The sequence below is a fragment of the Tenebrio molitor genome, chromosome 7, assembly GCF_963966145.1.
Source record: "Tenebrio molitor chromosome 7, icTenMoli1.1, whole genome shotgun sequence".
In the NCBI taxonomy this organism is placed as follows: Eukaryota; Metazoa; Arthropoda; class Insecta; order Coleoptera; family Tenebrionidae; genus Tenebrio; species Tenebrio molitor.
In genome coordinates, this window is record NC_091052.1 from 7,499,047 (window position 1) to 7,518,983 (window position 19,937).

A 19,937-nucleotide genomic window follows, 5' to 3' on the forward strand; every position below is an offset into this window, starting at 1 on the left:
TTCTAAATTCTTGCGGTTATGCATGATTTTCTTGTAAAAATTAAAATCGTTATTTCTTATCAAATCAAACAGGAAAATCATTGTGGGATGAAAAACTTATTGAATATATAGTATATTCGAAAGACAATGTGTTCATATTATTAATTTATGTTTTTGAGATAAATTAAGATGGAAGCGTTTGACAAACAGAACATTTCCAATTTATATAAAAAAAAACATCGCCACAATTTATATAAGCTTGTAAAATTAAATTACTTAATTTTTTTAGACAATACTCAATTATTTCTATTCAGTTTTGGAAGTTGAAAACACGCGAAACAGACGCGAAAATTAACAAAACTTTTCAAATGTCTGCCGCAGAGCTAACAACATAAAACAAAAAATGATAAAATCATTTTATCACTAAATTTGAGCTTTATTTATATTTGTGCACGTTTGACTGCAGTGAAGTCAACCTTTGTAAGTGTAATACTAACTATTTCTTCGTAAATTATTAATTATTTAAGAAATCACTACTCGTATAAAATTAGAGACTTTATTGGGGTCAGATTGGTATAAGTTGCCACCGTTGTTTCGTTTACCTGTCAAATATTTTATTTGAGATCTGCAGAAAATAATAGCAAAGAAATCTAATTAAAATATCAAATATTCAGTGAATGTGTACGAATATTTACGATTTAGGTATACAAAATTCCGTTTTTGTGTTTGTGTGGTGTAAATCGAAACTCGTTTAAAGTACGTGGAATAGTATTTTTTGTTTTTGTTTTAGGGGTTATAACCAAGTGCCGCGTATCATTCAAGGATTAAAATATAAACAGCCATGAATTATCGTCACATATTGTGCTTTTTGTGCATAGGATTTCATAATATATTATGCAAACCAACAACATTGGAAAAAAGTTTTTATGATGCTATTGAAGAAAAATGTCCATCAATCAAATCTATTCCACATTATAAAGAGCAACATTTATTTAAGACTTGCAAAAACTGGACAATTATTAGTGATGTAAAACAAGGAGAAAGCAAAGAGAAGATACAATGTTTGTTATACTTTGAAGCATTTACCAACTATTGCAAACATTCTGACAAAGTCGATAATGAAATACCTTTTTCTACATTCAAATATGACTTGAAGAAAATTTGTGATTATGCAAAAACTATTCCCAATAAAAATTTAAAGAGTATTTTTGCAATGGAGGGTGCTTGCGAACAAATTTGCACTGATACTATGGGAATGGTGGAATCTGTTTGTAGTACTTCTTATTATTATAGTTATGTTAAGGTTAATGTACCTTCAGAAGTAAAAGAGTCAGTTACAACTTTACAGGGTAGTGATGAAGGAGTTAAATCAGAGGTAACTGTAAACAAAAATGGTAAAGATAATGTTGTAAGCCAAACTTTAAACAATAATCTTGAAAATAAGGTAAATCATGCAGATAAAGAGATTAAAAATGAACAAAACTTAAATGAGCAAAATACAGATGATGTGGCAAATAGTTTGAATAAACTTCAAAAAAAATTAAAGGAGCCAAGTAAACTTGATCTACAACCTCCTGTAGTACCAGTACCAGTGCATAAAGACCTAGTTAGTAATGTTGATCAAAATAATGTTCCTCCTGCAAGTGGTGAAATATCTGACCAAGTTCCTGCTGCCCCTGCACTTAATGGAGATGTACCTGTCAAATATGTTTCTGAACATGGTAATACTGGTAATCTGAATAAAGAAGTTTCTAACCAAGAGGTTGTACATCAAAACCATGATAATCAAAGTAATCAGACAAAAGCAGCAGATAAAAAAGATGAAAACAATACTTCCAAGACAGCTGTCAAGCCTGAAATTCTTGGCACCAAAGATGTTATAACAACTGTCAATTCTGGTAAAATTGTGGAACAAGATAAACAACATATAAATGTAATTGAAAATAAGCTAAATGCAGAAGAAAATGATGCAAGGGATAATGTGGAGGAGAATGGAGCAGATCAGAATCAGGCTGAGGCAGAGCTTGAACCAGTAGATGAAGACCCTCAATCTCCAGATGGTAAGATTTTTATTTAGACTTAGATGTTACAGACAAGAATTATGATATCTGTACCACCATTTCAGTTCTTTGTTGTATTTACATCTGCCACCATATACAACGTGTCTCAGAAATAAGTACATTAATTTTAACTGGTAATAGAACTCATTAATAGCAAGAATATATTCAAATATGTATTTTTTTTTTCATAAATTTCGTTACTACCTTATGGCGATTATTTGCTTCGCCGATGCCGATAAGCGAAGAACAAAAAACAAATGCAAGAAAACTTTCACTTATTTTTTGCTAACTTAAGCACAGCGGCTAATTGCTGCGCCCGTTGCTGTGACCTATAATGATAAAGGTGTAAGAGCAAAAAGAGAATCGCTCATACTTAAGATAATGGCAAAGTCTCCTAAAATTAGTGTGCATTGATCCGTAAAAATGTTCATGAAGTAATTAGAGTAATCACTAATTATTACAAGAAGTGTTCAAAGTGACCGCCGTTATTGTCAATACAATAATAAAGACGCCAACGAAATATTGTACCACTCTTTCCAGCATACCTTCATCTACCCCCAAAAGAAGAAGTCCCACGGAAATTCTCCGGGCTCGAGGAGCACTCGCGCACACTTCACCATACACTAACACAATATCGTGTATTCACTATTCGAAAATAAACGTGCCATTTTCACACAATTTTAGCTTAAATCACAGAATCAACACGTAAACACCTGCCTTTTGGAGTCGTATAAAACAAACTAAAAATTTAAGTCTCTCTACCTCGGTCGCAGGGCGAAAAAACTTTATTCTAAAAATGTTTTGCACAATGTTTTGCGCAGATTTTACAAAAACTATTATATCACGGTCACTGTCATTGATTGAATGAACATCAAATTTCGAAAAAATGGTACGTAACAATTTTGTTTTTCTTGACGAGATCTCTCACTGGTTAAAATTAATGGACACTTCTATTTAATAAAAAGTGGTACAGCTAATAAAATTTAAACTTAAAAAAAAATTAATAAAAAACACTGTTGTAAAAATTAAGCGACACTGGGAACTTGACGGTAACATTTTCTGTTAGCGTTATGTAACGTTTTAAAAAGAACTTATATTAGCAAAAAATTGCTAAAATTGAGTGCAGCACTTCTACCATTTTTTATTGAATAGAAATGTACTTATTTCTGAGACACGTTATATGTTTAAATGTAGACTGTGGAGCGTTTAACGACTTGGACACATTTTTATTAGACAACGTGCAATAACTGGACAGATGTATTGACATAAAAGCATAAAATATAATAAGTTACAAATTCTCAACCATCTAAAATGTGATAGTTAAGAACAAGAATTATTACAACACACTGTAATTTTACAGGTGAAGAAGATAATCTGGAGTCATCTGTAGAAAAATCGTCAAAACCATTAAAAATCGGCGATACAGATCCAGCAAATTACTCAACAGAAATGGACGGTGACTCGTACTTTTTTACATATTTTATGCTTTTGTGTATAATTTTTATTGTTGGATATGTGTGTTACCACAACAAGCAGAAGGTAAGTTTGGTACCCTGTACACCTTGTAACAGTTGGACTAAAACGAAATTGTAGATTCTCGCTTTAATTTTGGAGGGACGAAGAGGCAAAAGGCAGTACAGAGGAAGGAGGCCAAATTCTGCCAACTATCACAAGTTGGACAGCAATTTGGAAGAAGCGATAACTTCATCATGTAAGAAAAACACAAATAATGTGATTTATTAAAGATAAGCATTGATTATGACTGTTTCGTTCTTAAATTATTAAAACTTCGATATTTTTCTTAAATTAAATTTTCGTGTAAAATATGTAAATAATGAAACTATACATGCATCAATTTTTGTAACTTTGTACGATAACGAATAATGATTATGTTTTGTGTTGTGTGCATAGTTTTCAGTGATAATTTAGTGTTTGGCGTATTATGGTTTCATGTTTAGGGTTAGACTAGTTAAACGATTCTGGAATTGTATGAATTTATTTCAATATTTGTTGTTTAATAAAAATTTTCATATCTAAACATTGGTCTTGAACAGCTGACATTCAGTAACGACAGTACAGTCCATCACGGGTATTTTCCTTAATCCAACCCAACTGATTGTCTATACGCGCGTAAACTTTAGGAGGTGCAGACAGCTGACAGCGTTTAGCAACCGGGGATTCCCAAACCGATATTCCTTTTTAAAACGAATCACATGTACCGTGAGTCAGCTATTTATTTCGAACTTACCAACTAACACCGTAATGTTATACAAGTTTCGTGGTTTCTCTATAGTAAGTAGGCCACCAGTCTCGTCCTAAAGCGTCATCACATGTTACAAATGCAAGAAGTACATTAAATTCATATCGATTGATTGTTGCACATTTCTTACCCCACATGGTTCTGAACTGTTAGCAGCTTTCACCGAACATATAACTCCAGAAGTGACGACTCCTTTGTAGTTCGTGTTAAAATTACTACATTGTTCCTCGTCCAAAATTTTCACGTCGACCTGTTTTAACTTTCTATCAGGAGGATTCCCGTAGTTAGACACGAAAGACCATCCAACATATTCAGCTGCTTTGTTTCCGTAATTTTTAACTGAAATAGTAGCAATGTGAGCATCAAGACGACATCCCTGTTGCACTTATTACATTTATCTCCGGGTGAAGGTAACTGCACAGGAAATATTGTCTTACTGTATTTCACCGGTGTTAGCACCTTTACAAGTCCTAAATTGTTGGCAACCGTGTTTGGATTTGTTGGGTCGTAACTGGGGTGGAGAATAAGTTGTAACACGGCTCTCTTCAAAAGTCTCGGTTGGAAGAGTTCGCTTATGTCGTTCTTGTAGCCGTTGTAGAATCCAACATGTACAGTCACGTGATGCGCCTGGACAGGTCTAAATATCCGATTGTAAAATTACAGCAATTTTGTATGAGTGGGCGCTTTGTAACGTTTCAGTGCCAAATTCCATTATTGCATTAGCTTCTTAATGGAAATCAGTTACGTGATAACAAAATTTAACTTTTTTTAATTTACGCTTCTTAATAAAATTTTAATTGTATTTCCGTTGACAATATTCTAAATAAAATCTGATTATTTTAATATCGATGTAGTAATTAGGTAACACAGTTCTTTGTATAGTCTTAAATAAAAAATAAAACTGTTGATTTTACTTTTTAATACGATGCGTTTAAAAAAATGTTAAGGTCTACTATAGATCAAAGTTCGCATGTCTTAAATTTAATTTTGTTGCCTGTTGTGAAGAGTTCCGGGAACAGCAGCCGACCATTCTTATGACGACGTTTACGTTGTGAGGAGAAAATCGAAGTGTTGAAAGAAGAGCCGATAGTTGAAGACCAAACCGAAGAACAGTCGTGCCTCAGTATCATTAGTCAATTAAAGAAATAAGTTAAGTCATACGCTTTTTGTTCATGGCATAAACTTAATTAATAAAAAAATTGTTTTGGGATTAAAACATCATTATTTTCTTGTGTTATAAACTGACTGGTATGCTTAACAATAAATCTGTAAAATTGAAAAATTTTGCATCAGCTCTTGCTGTATTTGCCTCATAGTTATCGCACTATCCAATTTGTTGCCGAATCAGAACGAATTTTAATTAATTTGAGGTTTTAAATATTACCGTTACTAAATTAACGTTGGTGCCAACATAACACATTTTCTCCAACAATAGGTACTGTTTACGAAAAATGATACTATACCGAGATATCAAAAATTATCTTGGTCAAAGGTGGTCATGGATTGGAAAACGTCCGTCTCAACTTATTTAGTGTGACGATTTCTTCGGTAGGAACGATTGGCCTACCAGCACCTTTTTTATGAGTCACAGAGCCAGTTTCGTAAAATACACCAACACAATTTGCAAGGCATGCACAAAAATCCTTCGGCATTACTGCAAAGTGTGGGAAGTCCTCTCGAAAATTGATTTTGACATTCAAAAAATGATTTGACAAACTACGTGTTTAAAGGTTTAGCATTTGAAACCTTAGGCCCTTGGTGCAAAGAAGCCATCGATTTCATTAATGTCATCGGAAACCGACTTATCGCGGAATCAGGCGATTCAAAATCAAAGAAATTCCTTTTCGAGAGGATTTCCCTTGCCATTCAACGTGGAAACGCTGCATGCATTCGGGGCACTTTTCCAGATTCCGCAATATTATCGGAAATTTTTGTATTATAAAACAAAAATGTTTATGTAATTATGTTATTAATTTGACACAAAGCTTCGACAATTATTTGAAAATCCATGACTACCTTTGACCAAGATAATTTTTGATATCCCGGTACATGCCAATTCAAAATTGCTACATTAAAAGTTAACAATTTTTCAATTTAGAATAATGACTAAATTAAAATTTAATTAGTCTTGCAAATATATTTTATATTTAAATTTTCTCACAAAGATTACGTATTGTTCGATATACATAACGAATCTGTTTTTTAATTAAAAAAATAAATCTATTTATAACTTACGGTAAGATGCACTGTTGAGCTGTAAGTACATATCTGTCATTAATTAGGGCCCCTGTGCACGACTTTGCATCGTGGGGGGCGGCAATTTTAAGTTCGACCAGCCAGGGAGACAGATATGGTTGTGCAATTTTTTCACCGGAAAAATCCGGTATATTATTTAATCTAGCAAAAAATCTTCTTCCTGCCTCTAAAAATGTTCAAACTTCGATTCGTACCAAGCATTTGGGGCCGGTAAAAATACATACCACATTTTGTCGGAGACCAGAGTTTAATCTAAAATTAATAAAAATAATTTTGTGCTTAGTACTCACGTAAAATCTACTTTGTTCTTAACACATTTAGCGTTTCCTTCCGCCACAAACAGTATAACAATAAACCACTGCACAAACATGCTCTCGAATTAGTCGACTCCGTTGGAATTTTGTGCCGAAGGATTAGCCAATCTCGTCGTTTTCTTAATTAATTTTCCCCCCACTTTTCACCGAACAAAGGAAGTACTTCCAAAGTGAACTCCCGCGATTAGCGGTGCAGACTTTTTATTTTTCCAATTAAATTTTCATAATCACTTTTCTATTTATGTATAACGTCATTTGAGTTCATTTGATCGCGGCAATTGATGCTACGCATCTTAGAAAGCAATTGTTCCTTATTTACAAACACGAATGATTTACAAGAAATTTTCTGTTATATGCTTGTCGTAGCATTTAATCGAAGAAAGTTAATTTTTCAAGTTAGTTTAGATGGTTAAAAGGCAATTTTCAAAAGCATCATAAAAAGACACACCAATGAAAATTAATAAATTTAGCCGCAAATGTTAAATTAAAGACTATACAGCAGGTCCCCATAAATATTTTTAATTGTACCTAATTTGATACAGCGTAAACTACAATTAAGGTCTCTTGTTTCTTTTATTCATCTTTTTTTTATTTCTTCGCGATAACGGACGGTGAAGTTTCTTTCCATCGACCGGTAAAACACTTGTCCCATTCTTCTGATTATTTTTTAAGATGATTATGTTAACAGGTCTTAAAAACGTATGTACAACATGTATTTCTTGTGGGTGGCTGCTCGTCTTGGAACCTAAGTGAAATCAGACTTGCAGAATATTTTCCGCTAGCTCAGTTCTTTACCTGAAACGTTCGTTTCGTTATCACTGACCACACCTGGTGGTGAACTTGGTCCCTCCATTGTTGCATTAAAACCAGCTTTTTCTTCAATCCAGTCAACATACTGTGATACGTCCGTATACAATCCTAACAATCCTGGATTTGCACAATGAAACCCGAACGATACTATCCCTGTATTGATTCAATCAATCTAACAACTTGAAAAATTTTTAAATTTACCCAATAAAATGGAGTTTCCATATCCATCCGTAATCTGGAAAGGTCCTCCACTATCACCTTGACACGTATCAATCCCTCCTTGTAGATATCCCGCACAGAAAGCACGAACAACTTTCTTAGGATCATTTCCTGTTTTGTTAATCATTTGTCGACACTCCATGTCTGAATATAGTAGAAGTCGCGCCTCTTGCAGAGTACAAGGAGTAGCTCCGTGGTATTTTAGAGTGCCCAAACCTATCACTGTTCCATCTCTCGGTTTGGTTTTGATTACTTTAGTGAACGTCTTTATTAGTGTACCGTTTGACAAATATTAGACACCTACCAGCTTTAGGTAAACAGATGGGTTGGTAGGCACTAGCGCTTTCTTTCAACATCAACAACGAAATGTCATAGTACGGCTCGTTGTCCTTGTACTTTTCATGAATATGTACTTTGGCAACAGCGAAAGTTCTTTGCGTTTTTTCTTTTTCGCATCTGTTGTATATTCCCAACACCACTTTGTAGACTTCTTCCAGCTTGACAGTTCTAGTAATAAAATAGAATTTATTGTGTTATGGTTATTACGAGATACGTACTTATTGTCGTGTCTGATTACAAATTCTTTGTAGCAATGAGCCGCAGAAAGAACAGCTTTTGATCCTATTAGTGACCCTCCGCAAGCAACCACGTTCGAAACTTGAAGGGCAACGTACCAGGGGTACCTGTAGTAACCTACGTCGTACCCCGCTACAACTTTTTCTTCCGCTGTGATACCACTACCATGTGGTCTTCCACATATTGCTCCTGGAATAAATTCAGGCGGACATTTAAATATCCAGAAAAGATCATTCTCACCTTCTCCGTTTAGTTTAGCAGAAAGCAGAAGCGCATTAGAGAAGAAGACTACAGAAAAGCAAACAAGTTTCATTTTGTTGTGGTGAACTGTTCATTGTGTTTCAATTATCGGTTAGTATGTCATTTTACGATTATCTAAAAAATTTGTAGTATTCAGTGACCTCGTGATAGTTTAATAATTTGCATATAATATATGTGTTTTCTCATTTTTATACATTGCATTCAGTTTTGTGAATGCTTGACAGTTCTAGTAATCAAGTAAATTTTGTTGTCTCATGGTGATTACGTGAGACACACTTATTGTAGCGTCTAATTCTTTGTGACAGCGATCGGTAGAAGAACAACTTCTGATTCTACTAATGACCCTTCGCAGCTAACTCTTCGCATACTGGAAAAGCAACAAAGGAAAAAGTAAGAAGAGGTGATGATGTGGGTCAAATCGTAGTAACCCATGACGCCACCCCCGACTACTTTTTCTCTTAGTGAATTACTAGTACTACGAGTAGATGTTGAAATGTTTAATTACTTCTCTGTTTGATCTATCAGAAATCAGAAACATGTTTGAGAAAAAAAAATAAAGGAACGCTAGTGGATTTCATAATAATATGTTTTACTTATCGTTGTTTGAATAACGTGTTATAATAAATTATGAAAGAAGTGCATAATACCTCTGTTATACCATCGTGGTAGTTTAATAATTTGTTTACAAGAAATGTTTTCCTCCATTTTCTAAATATCATTAAGTAACAATTGAGATAAGTGTGTTCTGTTGACAAAATCAATTTGTTTTCTAGAAGTACTCGTGTTCAGAAATCTAAAAATTAATTACATAATTACTTTTGATTAGTGTTTTAAGTAAATGAGTGAAACCATCCATAAAAAATTGGAAAAGCTGAAAAGTCGAAACTGCAAAATGCATCATTTACGTGCACGGTTTACTGACGCCATCAACATCACTAATTTATTTTCCCAGAATTCGACGTACAAATACATTTCTAGATTAAATTGAAAAGAAAAGTTTTAAAATTTGATCTCCATTAAATATTCTATTTGAACAGAATCATACTTAACAACTTATTAATTAAATGTCAGAGTTGTGGTGACTTTTAAAATATTAAACAAAGAAACCTGTTGTCGTTCAAAGGGATTGTTTTAATCCCTTAAATAATAAAAAAACTTGCAGGAAGACAATTTTTTCAACTTTCGTATTTAAACCCAACAGTTGCTGCCAGTTTCAGTAGTCCTTTGAACAATGGAAATCGACTTGACTGAAAGCGTCGCTCCAATTATAGTTTTAACAAAAGTCGTAGGTCATTGGCCCTTTGGCAATAAAAAATTATACGCGACATATAGATGGATTGTGTTCTCTTCCATGTTCGTCTACAATTTGGAGCAACTGGTATACGTGTTGTTGAATATCAAAGACTTTGAAGAAGTAGCCGCCATCACTCATAGGCTGTTAAGTACCATAGCCGTTATGGTAAAAGCTTACATTTTTGACCGAAAATTTGCGACGGTGCAAGAAATTGTGAAGTTTCTTAAAATCCGACAATTTCAGCCTAGAAACGTGAAACAAAAAGAGATCCTGAATCTCTCCGTGCTCACGTCCAATCAGCTCTTCTATTTTATTTCCTTCACGACTTTCACTTTTCTGGTAACGGTAATGGTCGACTCTTCTCCACTTTTAGACAACGTGAGACAGTTACCTTCGAAAGCTTGGTTTCCATATGACTATTTATCTAACAAGTATTATTTTGCCACGTACGTATGGCAAAGCATAGTTCTGGTCTACCACGGTTTCACCAACGTCGTTCTGGATGTCTTATTTGCAACTCTTATGATGCAGATAGGAGCGCAGTGCGATTTGCTGAATGACAAAATCACCAATCTGGGTGAAAGATGCAACGGATGCGATAAAAAGGTTCTTGAGGATTTGCACGACTGCATCGAACACCATAAACTAATTCTAGTGTAAGTACAGTAAATTTCAATCGGTCGTGGTAACCTTGTTCATGCATATTGCACTAGATATTGCATTTATTTTGATAAGAAAAGTTTTAAGTAGCCACCACCCACACGGTTCAAAATGTTGAAAACAAATGGATTATTTTGCGCAACAGAGGAACCAAAAAAAAAATATTGATACTTGAAATTTAATCGATAATGAATTCAGCATGTTTATTAAATTGGCAATAAGTCGTAAAGATCAATCGATTTTAATTGAAGTTGATTTTATTCACGGAAGTTGCATGACAAGAATCTCATCAATTCTTTGTAATTTTGCAAATGGGGCCCAACGCACAACATTTTTTCACTTATGTCGCCCCTCGAACTTCTTTTTCTGCTAATCAGTCGTGCTACAGGTGGTCACAAGATGTGGGATCAGCTTTTGGAAACATCGTTTGTGTGCAGTTTGCCACGAGTGTTATAGTACTATGCGAAACGCTAGTAATGCTGTCTTTGGTAAAAAATAACAAAATTACCAAATCAATAAACTTACAAATAAAACATTTCAGACTACCATTTTTAGCGCCACATATTTCATGCTTCTCAGCTACCAAACCGCAATTTTTATTCAGATATTCCTGTACTGCTGGTTTGGTAACGAAGTTACTATAAAGGTAAACCCAGATTTTGTCCAATTTGATTTCTAATTTTATTTTTAGAGCGCAATGTTAAACTCAGCAACTTACAATTGGCGATGGTACAATTATTCGTCGTCCTACAAAAAGGACTTGATGTTTTTCATGCACCGAACTCAAAAACCCATCGTTTTACTCGTTGGAAATATTTTCCCCATAAATCTAAACACATTTACAAGCGTATGTTTGTGCAGATTGACCGCAAAATAATGACAAACAACATTTTGTAGATTCTTCGATCTTCGTGGGCATATTTTATGGCTTTGCGTAGCGTCCACGAAATGCAGTAAAAATCGTGCACAAGATACCGCAAACTTCATTTAAGTACTTCGTCTGTGCAAGACAACGAGAGCAGGATTTATTTGAAGCAGCAATTTAAATTCTCTAACACTCATATCACTTCGAAAATAAGTCTTAGGGTCGTTTATAAATGTTTACTGAGAATCATTTATTCAAGAGTAAGCCAGTAGAGGTTTTGGATTCTCTCATGGGCTGTGACCTTGGATATATCTGCGCGAAGGCGGAGCGATAAACCAGTGAAAAATCTGTAAATGAAAACTGAACACGTCGACGTCGAGAGAATGAGAGATAGAGACGAAACTAACGTAACGAATGACGATGTTTTCTGGTTGGTTTGTAGCGCCTACTTGAGACCGATACTCGTCGTTTGCGCAGATATGACTCATAACCCATGAGAAAATCCAAGACCTCTAACTGTATGCAATAATTATTGTGCTTACCTGGTACCACCTCATTGTCTTCATTTGTATTCACAATAAAAAGTTGTTTTAATTTGACGCATTTTTATTATTTTGATAACATGGGACGACATGCGTAAATCGTAATCAGGAATTACACCTCAAATAAAATGTTCTCGTATTGTAAAAATATGAAGAAATTGGAGCAACCATCTTCCTACTAATCACCAAATACCCTCATTTGCCAATTATGATAAATTAATTTTATTTGAGATTTAATTCCCTTTCTAAGGTGAAATATAAAACATAAATACAACATAAAGTAACACTAAGTCTTGTTGGGTGTAACAACATATTTGGTACATTTGCTATGCGTTTGGCAAGACTTTATCCATTGGCAGTAATGTGCCTCGCACTGATTCCATTAATTCCTTTATTCTCTCCCTCTCTACTTTCCTCAGATCGCAAAGCATCTGACGAGTCGCTTTGTTTTACTTTACCCTCCAGGTGACCAAAAACAGGATGACTCCCGTCACCTTTCTTCAGCGCTCTGATTTTAACCGCGTCCGCTTTGGTTTCTTTCAAATCGTAAACCAACCCCAAGAAAGCTAGAAGGTCGATGATAAAAGTCGTGATGGAATATCTGACGCCGTACTCGGCCGCTCTGTAATCTGAAGGAAAAGCGTGGTGGTAGTTGTGCCACCCCTCACCAAGGGCTATCACCGATATGAGATAATTTTCTACGGGATTCATGAACCTGTGGAAGCGACAAGATAGTGATTGGAAGGACTAATCTGTAGTTTTTACTTGTCGTAGGGCTTAGTTCCGTAGAGGTGGGTGGCGCTGTTGATCAGCCAGGTGGCGTGCAGCTGAAGAATGTATCTTGTGAAGTAGCTGACGAAGAGCGAGTTGACGAAAGTCTCGTTCCAGCCGTAAATAGGGACTGCAATAGGAATACCGAGTGCGAAGATGATGTACAAGAATTTGTAGTGTCTGAAAGGTGGTGGGTGGTGAAAATGCGGTTTGGAGAGGGTCTGGTGCTTACTCTTTCTGGATCATGACCAGCGGGTCATTTTCTAGGTCGCTCATGTCGATGTTTTTGCCTCTGCTGATGACCTCCGGGTGTTTCCTGCTCATCAGCCAGCCTATGTGGGAGAAGAAGAATCCCCGGTTGGAGTTGTGGGGGTCGGCATCGGTGTCACTATACTTATGGTGTTGTCGATGGTCGCGGACCCATATGTACAAGCAGTTCTGCAATGCAATTTTTCAAACAATCGACGCGCTCGGTTGTCGTCAGACAATCAAAAAGCATCATGTCGTAGAAAGTAATACAAATTGCTTCGACAAAACGCGCATTCATAACGGGAAGCGTTTTCGCCTAGTTAAACTTTTATGTCATCGAGACAATACCGAAAAAAAAAGGAATCTGCGTTATTATTTGCGGTACAGAATGCTCATGTAATTTGCGAAGTCGTTACACTAAGTGCGTCCAAGCGGCTAAATGTTCAAGACCCCAAGTGTCGAAATAATTTCATACAATTTTTAGGTAATTAAACGTTTCCTCAGTGTTTGGTCCGAATGGTAATAGCGTGTACAAAGTCAATGATTGGCATTTTACGCCGGATTAAAAACAAATAATTTTCGAAATTAATTAGTGCCAAGGCATGACCGTCCAAATATTGACTTTTTGCAGTGAGTTCTGTTGACTCACCTGTCCTGCTATGGTGTGCAGAACGATGACGACCAATCGGACGATGAACGACCCTCGGAACGCTTTGTGCGAGTACATTCTGTGGGCCCCGAGAGTTATACCTTCCCCGGAAACGAACATGATGGCTACGGCTGGAAAAGGACTTCGCAAACACTATCTCTAAAACGAGTGGAACTTACCCCAGAACGCGGTCAGGAAGTGACAGTGCACAAGCCGGTACACTCCGTACAAAGCCAAGAAGTGCAAAAATAAAAATCCAATCGCGTTAAACCAAACGATTTTTCTTTTAAACGTATAGTCCGTGCCGATTTCCTGTGGCAACAAAGCGGCTTTTTCTTCATTGTTGTTGTTGTCGTTTTCTACTGTCTCCTTTAAGGCCCCCATCTTAAAACAATCGAAACTGTTTTTCAGGAAGTGCAAAAAAGAACAAAATTGCGCGTAGCTCTTCATGCCGACTTAGAATGAATGGATAAAGTCATCAAATAAACAATAAAATCCGCCCCTCTCTCACATCTTAAATTTGGCTGTTCTGGTGGGGTTCTGGCAGCACGTTTTTACAAACGACGCTCTCTAAGATTGTTAAAAAGCACAAGAATTAGATGCTTACCAGTGCAGAAATTGACACAACATTATAGAAAAATCAATCTTTGAACGAGAACATCAACGACTGATAATTTTCTTAAAATCGCAAAACATTTTTATAGGTGGTGGGCTGACTTACTAATAAAATCGACACAATAGGATCTGTGGGGACAACAGCTAATTGGAGATGCAGAGACAATTCAGATTCCACCACTGTCGCGATATCACTGATATTGGATCTCATTAAAAGATCCATTGTATCAAGATATAAGTACCTGCCAACACTTTAGTAGCAGCCTCAAAATAAAACAAAACAGGATTTTAAAAACAAGACAAAGGTTCCGACACAACTGCAATCTGCAAATAAATAAGACGCGTGCAATCAGGAGCGTATTCAGGAAAATGTACAAACATGTTGAAGCAGCTCAATTTTGCCAACAACAATTTTATCATTTTATAAATGTAATTGTTATTGCCCAGCAACGACCGCGGGGAGGTATGAGCATCCCTTGCCAAAAATAAAATTCTAAATATGTATTATAAATAAAGAAATATTCTAAACACGTTTGTACTAATAACAAATGAACTACTATTCATAGGGAAGCAAGTATTTTAAAATCCCAAAAAATAAAACGTAATTTGAGTAATAAAATAAAATATACAGGGTGTCCTAGAGTTGCGAAAAAGCTCCATAACTTGTTTGTTATTAAAGATATCAACTTTTTCTTTATTCTATATGATAGCTACGCTTATACTGCATATTCGGAAAATATTGCGGTATATATACAGAGTGTCCCAATATTATAAAAACACTAAAGTTATGTTTTTTTAAATGGAAACTACCCAGTTTGATTTAATTTTTGAACTCTATGCTAAATTATGAATCAAATTTATACGGGTCGTTTTTACTTATCTGCCATCGTTTTTAATCAGTGGCGCTTTTTTACCAGAATTTCGAATTGCAGGGGTCCTTTCGAAAATTCTTACCTTCCAAATTGTTGCACATAAATTAAAATGATTGACGCTGTTTGATTTCTGAATGTTTGCTGCATCTGCTGAGTGTTTACTCAACAACCTGTTTAGTCGCATATGCCTACTGCGATTTTTTAAACATAACGAATTAAAAATGTTAAAAACTCAGTTTTTTCAAACGGCACCCTGTATTTATTATTGCACTGGTCGAAAGCTTTTTTGACAAGCTTTTGAACAATATAAGGTTTGTATAGTCGAATCTGAAAATCTAGGGTGCTATCCTAAAATCGCTAAATTTGGTGCAATTTTTCCGTTTAAAAGACAATACAAAAATCTAGTAGGCCTAACAAAAGATAATCACACAATATGGTCACTCCATAAAGATGAATCAACCAACAAAACAGTGTTTAACAATTAAACATTTAATTATTTTAGTGATTTTAAGATAGCACCCTAGATAGTGCAGGGGTCCCTTCGAAAATTCGTACCATCCAAATCGTTGCACATAATTTAAAATAATTGACACTGTTTGATTTCTGAATGTTTGCCGCATCTGCTAAGTGTTTACTCAATAACGTGCTTAGTCGCATATGCCTACTGCGATTTTTTAAATATAACAAACTAAAAATGTCAAAAACTCATTTTTTTCAAATGGCACCCTGCATTTATTATTGCACTGGTCGAAAGCTTTTTTGACAAGCTTTCCAACTGTATAGGGTTTGTATAGCCGAATGTGAAAATCTAGGGTGCTATCTTAAAAACACTAAAAATCACTAAAATAATTAAATGTTTAATTGTTAAACACTGTTTTGTTGGTTGATTCATCTTTATGGAGTGACCATATTGTGTGATTATCTTTTGTTAGGCCTAATAGATTAGTAAAAACGACCTGTATAAATTTGATTCATAATTTAGCATAGATTTCAAAAATAAAATCAAACTGGGTAGTTTCCATTTAAAAAAACATAACTTTAGTGTTTTTATAATATTGGGACACTCTGTATATATACCGCAATATTTTCCGAATATGCAGTATAAGCGTAGCTATCATATAGAATAAAGAAAAAGTTGATATCTTTAATAACAAACAAGTTATGGAGCTTTTTCGCAACTCTGGGACACCTGTATAAGATGATGTACAGTCGAAATCAAAATAAAGTAGACAAAAATATTTTTCTGACAGTTTTTTTTGTTAAAATTTTGTGGAAAATAGAGGTTTACATCTTAAAGCATTACGCCCTAATGTTATGGTAGGAAGTTAAAAATTTATTTAAAATTAAAATTGAAAATTAAACCTTAAAAAGCACAAATTTTCTTATCTACTTTGTTTTGATTTTGGCTGTATATGAACATGAACATAAACTTAAAATTCTAAATATTATACAACTAAGGAAATATCACAAACGCAATATCACTTCTACTAATAACAAAACAACGAACATACACTTAAAGACTTAAACTTCACTTTCATTACATTCTTCGTTAAACATGTCATCATCGGGGTTATCGTCATCAGAATCTTCTAAATTAATAATAAATTGTTCATTTGCATCTCTATTACTTATCAATTGCCCTAGAGATCTATATTCGTTTTCTTCTTTGATTGTCTTTTCAATTTTTTTAATCCAATCCTCCGCATTAATTTTGGCGACTTCATTTCGTATTAACTCTTGTACGGCCTTCTCAAATTTGGGGTTAGTATTCTTACGTCTAATTCTTTTTTTCAGCTGACCCCAAATGAGTTCAATTGGATTAAAAATACAAAAGTATGGGGGTAACCTCAACACCGCATGTCCATATTTCTGGGCTAATTGGTCGACTACGTAATGTTTTTCAAAACTCTTTGTACGTAGGACCTCTAATAACTGCTTCTTGGTATATCCGTCTTCATAATATAACTCGTGTTTCATTAAAAAATCCTGGATTTCTGTTTTTAGAGAACCTGTATTCGGAATTTTATCACTTTGTTTCAAATGATATGACGCATTGTCTAGGACAATTACACTATTTGGTCTTAGTTTTGGAATTAGAGTATTTTCGAACCATTCTTCAAACATACAAGCGTCCATGTTCTTATGGTAATCTACATTACACTGTTCCATATTCTTTCCACACAAGTATAATGCGTTTTCAACAAAGACATCATTGGATCCACAGTGTAAAATCACCAACCGAGTTCCTTTCCCTGGAGCCATAGCTGTGATTCGGCAGTTGTTTGAGCCATCAGTCCACCCTTTTTTCGCCGTGTCGTGCGTGTCATACCATGTCTCATCTAGGTAATAGATTTGTCTATTTTCGGCTCTATATTTGGCAATATCATCTAAATATGATCGCCGCCATCTAACAATTCTTGCGTATTCCATTATTGCCGAGCGTTTATTTATGGTCTGGAACTTAAAACCAATTTTTCGTAACCATCTTCCTAATATGCGGTGATTGACGTTCATGTCTTTTTCCTTTAGTTCCCTATTGATAATCTCCACTGTAGGAATCTCATTTCTTTTATAACCATCATAGACTGTACTTCTTAGCAGCTTTACAATAGATGGTTTTAGCCTGCAGTTTCCAAAAGCTGTACGTCTTTTTCTCGTTTTTATACCTTCTCTAATCAATAGGCTCATTGATGTTTAGCTTGGGCGTTTAGGTGAAATCGTTTTCCTTTTTTTAAGATGTTTTCATCACTTGGCTCACTATCGTTATCACTGAATGCCACGTCATCGTCACTATCGCTACTGTCGTCACTTGAAAATAAATATCTATTACCTCGAACATCGTCTTCTCGGCTTGTACTTGGTTCTTCAAAATTGTTCTCCCATGGACGGAACATTCTGCACGCGCTAATGAATTTTTAACAAATTATTATATAAATAACTACAATTAAAATTCACACACTAAACACTTCACAAAACAATAACACTGCCAAACGGACCACCTGAAAGAAACTAACGAATTTAATACATTTTGAATACGCTCCTGTATGCACATCGCGCGTGTATTTCTCAACAAAACAGTTTTTTATGAGCCGACTGCAATTAGTCCAGTCAATATAAACATTCGACCTTGCAAAAGGTCATGTAGTTCTGATTTTTTAATATGTTCTTTGGACCTCAGCCAAGAGTAAACAACCAAATTTGCAACTTCGAAAGACTTGTGCGCGCTGCGTGGTAGCTGAAGAACAACAAAACTTTCGCACTATTTTCAATTTTTGCTCAATATCTCTTAAGATATGAGTCTAACAGAAAAAGTTGAAGTTATCTTTTTTAAACAAGATTAAATTCACTTCAGTTTGAGGCCTAAGCAAACGTTGTGCGTCCAGCAGTTTCCCAGATACAACTCTTCAAAAATTGGGTATTTTTTCCAAGAAGTGATTTTTTTTTGTTTATTTCTCTTTTTTTATTAAATATCGTCAAAAATACTCGCCCCATGAGAAAAATCAAGGGCAATGAACTGGAAGCTTTAAACTGAGATCTGATGGGCAGCTGCAGGTTCAATGCTTCTCTAAAAAGTGGCATATAACCGAAAACCTCGAAAAAGGGAATTTGGAAAAAATAAATGAAAACAAGTTTTCAGCGCATCAAACATCACGTATAGGGCCTAAACCGATCAAATAAGTTATTTTAACGTAATTTAGTATGTGTGGTTAACAACTTGAAGAGAGTCTGTGAAGTTGGTGGAGAAATACTGCCCTCAGCGCCAAACTTGTTCTGGTTCTGATTGTATGGAAAATCATCGAACACCTATACGTGATGTTTGATGCGCTGAAAACTTATTTTCATTTATTTTTCCCAAATTCCATCTTTCGAGGTTTTCGGTTATATGCCACTTTTGAGAGAAGCATTGGACGTGCAGCTGCCCATCAGATCTCAATCGAAAGCTAAATAAATACACTTCAAGTTCATTGCCCATGACTTTTCTCATGGGGCGAGTATTTTTGACGATATTTAATAAAATAAGAGACGTAAACAAAAAAATTTCACTTCTTGGAAAAAATACCCAATTTTTGAAGAACTGTATCTCGGAAACTGCTGGACGCACAAAGTTTGCTTCGGCCTCAAACTGAAGTGAATTTAATGTAGTTTAAAAAAGATAACTTCAACTTCTTCTGTTAGACTCATATTTTAAGAGATATTGAGCAAAAACTGAAAATAGTGCGAAAATTTTGCTGTTCTTCGGCTACCACGCAGCGCGCACAGGTCTTTCGAAGTTGCAAATTTGGTGTTTTACTCTTGGCTGAGATCCAAACAACATATAAAGAAATCAGAACTACATGACCTTTTGCAAGGTCGGACCCTTTTTGATGTTTATATTGACTGAACTAAATAGCGAGCAAAAAAAGTCTGCTATTATAGTGGTCGCCAACACTCTAATAGCAGACCTTTTTTCCTGTTTGGTTTTATTTTGAGGCTGCTACTAAAGTGTTGGGAGGTACTTTAGAGTGTTGGCGGGTACTTTAGAGTGTTGGCGACCACTATATTGTCATAATTCGTAGAATGATTAGTCACCTGGTCGATTGCGCAGGGAAAGCTTTTAGCAGGATCACAGTTGAATTCCTGCCGGATAGTTTGTCCGAATGTGATCAACAGACTTTTTCTCTGTTGCGGCAAAATGATTTCGTTTT

At 35.2% G+C, this 19,937-nt stretch overlaps 5 protein-coding genes across 6 annotated transcripts; 2 read left to right on the forward strand and 3 right to left on the reverse strand.

The window, feature by feature from the left end:
- Positions 1 to 528: 528 nt before the first annotated feature.
- On the forward strand, positions 529 to 4,077 carry LOC138136090 (trans-Golgi network integral membrane protein TGN38-like). The gene is made up of 4 exons (XM_069055177.1): positions 529 to 681; positions 770 to 2,039; positions 3,400 to 3,578; positions 3,633 to 4,077. Exons 2-4 carry the CDS (start codon positions 821 to 823, stop codon positions 3,780 to 3,782), a joined length of 1,548 nt encoding a protein of 515 aa, XP_068911278.1. The 5' UTR covers positions 529 to 681; positions 770 to 820; the 3' UTR covers positions 3,783 to 4,077.
- LOC138136096 (chymotrypsin B-like) lies at positions 4,017 to 7,051 on the reverse strand. Its single transcript, XM_069055186.1, has 7 exons — positions 6,857 to 7,051; positions 6,780 to 6,807; positions 6,535 to 6,721; positions 4,692 to 4,936; positions 4,430 to 4,638; positions 4,288 to 4,354; positions 4,017 to 4,234 (listed from the first exon to the last, which is right to left on the reverse strand). Exons 1-7 carry the CDS (start codon positions 6,923 to 6,925, stop codon positions 4,101 to 4,103), a joined length of 939 nt encoding a protein of 312 aa, XP_068911287.1. The 5' UTR covers positions 6,926 to 7,051; the 3' UTR covers positions 4,017 to 4,100.
- Positions 7,052 to 7,378: 327 nt separating this feature from the next.
- LOC138136093 (trypsin II-P29-like) lies at positions 7,379 to 8,819 on the reverse strand. Its single transcript, XM_069055182.1, has 6 exons — positions 8,715 to 8,819; positions 8,456 to 8,663; positions 8,203 to 8,405; positions 7,881 to 8,150; positions 7,665 to 7,832; positions 7,379 to 7,614 (listed from the first exon to the last, which is right to left on the reverse strand). The coding sequence occupies exons 1-6, from the start codon at positions 8,785 to 8,787 to the stop codon at positions 7,424 to 7,426; spliced, it is 1,113 nt and encodes a 370-aa protein (XP_068911283.1). The 5' UTR covers positions 8,788 to 8,819; the 3' UTR covers positions 7,379 to 7,423.
- Positions 8,820 to 9,966: 1,147 nt separating this feature from the next.
- LOC138135007 (odorant receptor Or1-like) lies at positions 9,967 to 12,124 on the forward strand. Its single transcript, XM_069053636.1, has 7 exons — positions 9,967 to 10,194; positions 10,273 to 10,685; positions 10,888 to 10,913; positions 10,972 to 11,177; positions 11,231 to 11,335; positions 11,381 to 11,536; positions 11,587 to 12,124. The coding sequence occupies exons 1-7, from the start codon at positions 9,967 to 9,969 to the stop codon at positions 11,644 to 11,646; spliced, it is 1,194 nt and encodes a 397-aa protein (XP_068909737.1). The 3' UTR covers positions 11,647 to 12,124.
- Positions 12,125 to 12,372: 248 nt separating this feature from the next.
- Positions 12,373 to 14,633, reverse strand: LOC138136091 (acyl-CoA Delta-9 desaturase-like). 2 transcript variants are annotated; one of them, XM_069055178.1, is made up of 6 exons: positions 14,487 to 14,633; positions 13,945 to 14,149; positions 13,766 to 13,896; positions 13,100 to 13,305; positions 12,862 to 13,047; positions 12,373 to 12,811 (listed from the first exon to the last, which is right to left on the reverse strand). In XM_069055178.1, exons 1-6 carry the CDS (start codon positions 14,601 to 14,603, stop codon positions 12,442 to 12,444), a joined length of 1,215 nt encoding a protein of 404 aa, XP_068911279.1. In that variant the 5' UTR covers positions 14,604 to 14,633; the 3' UTR covers positions 12,373 to 12,441. The 2 variants fall into 2 exon arrangements, with proteins under 2 accessions (XP_068911279.1, XP_068911280.1); XM_069055179.1 differs by having other exon boundaries at positions 14,373 to 14,515.
- Positions 14,634 to 19,937: the final 5,304 nt, after the last annotated feature.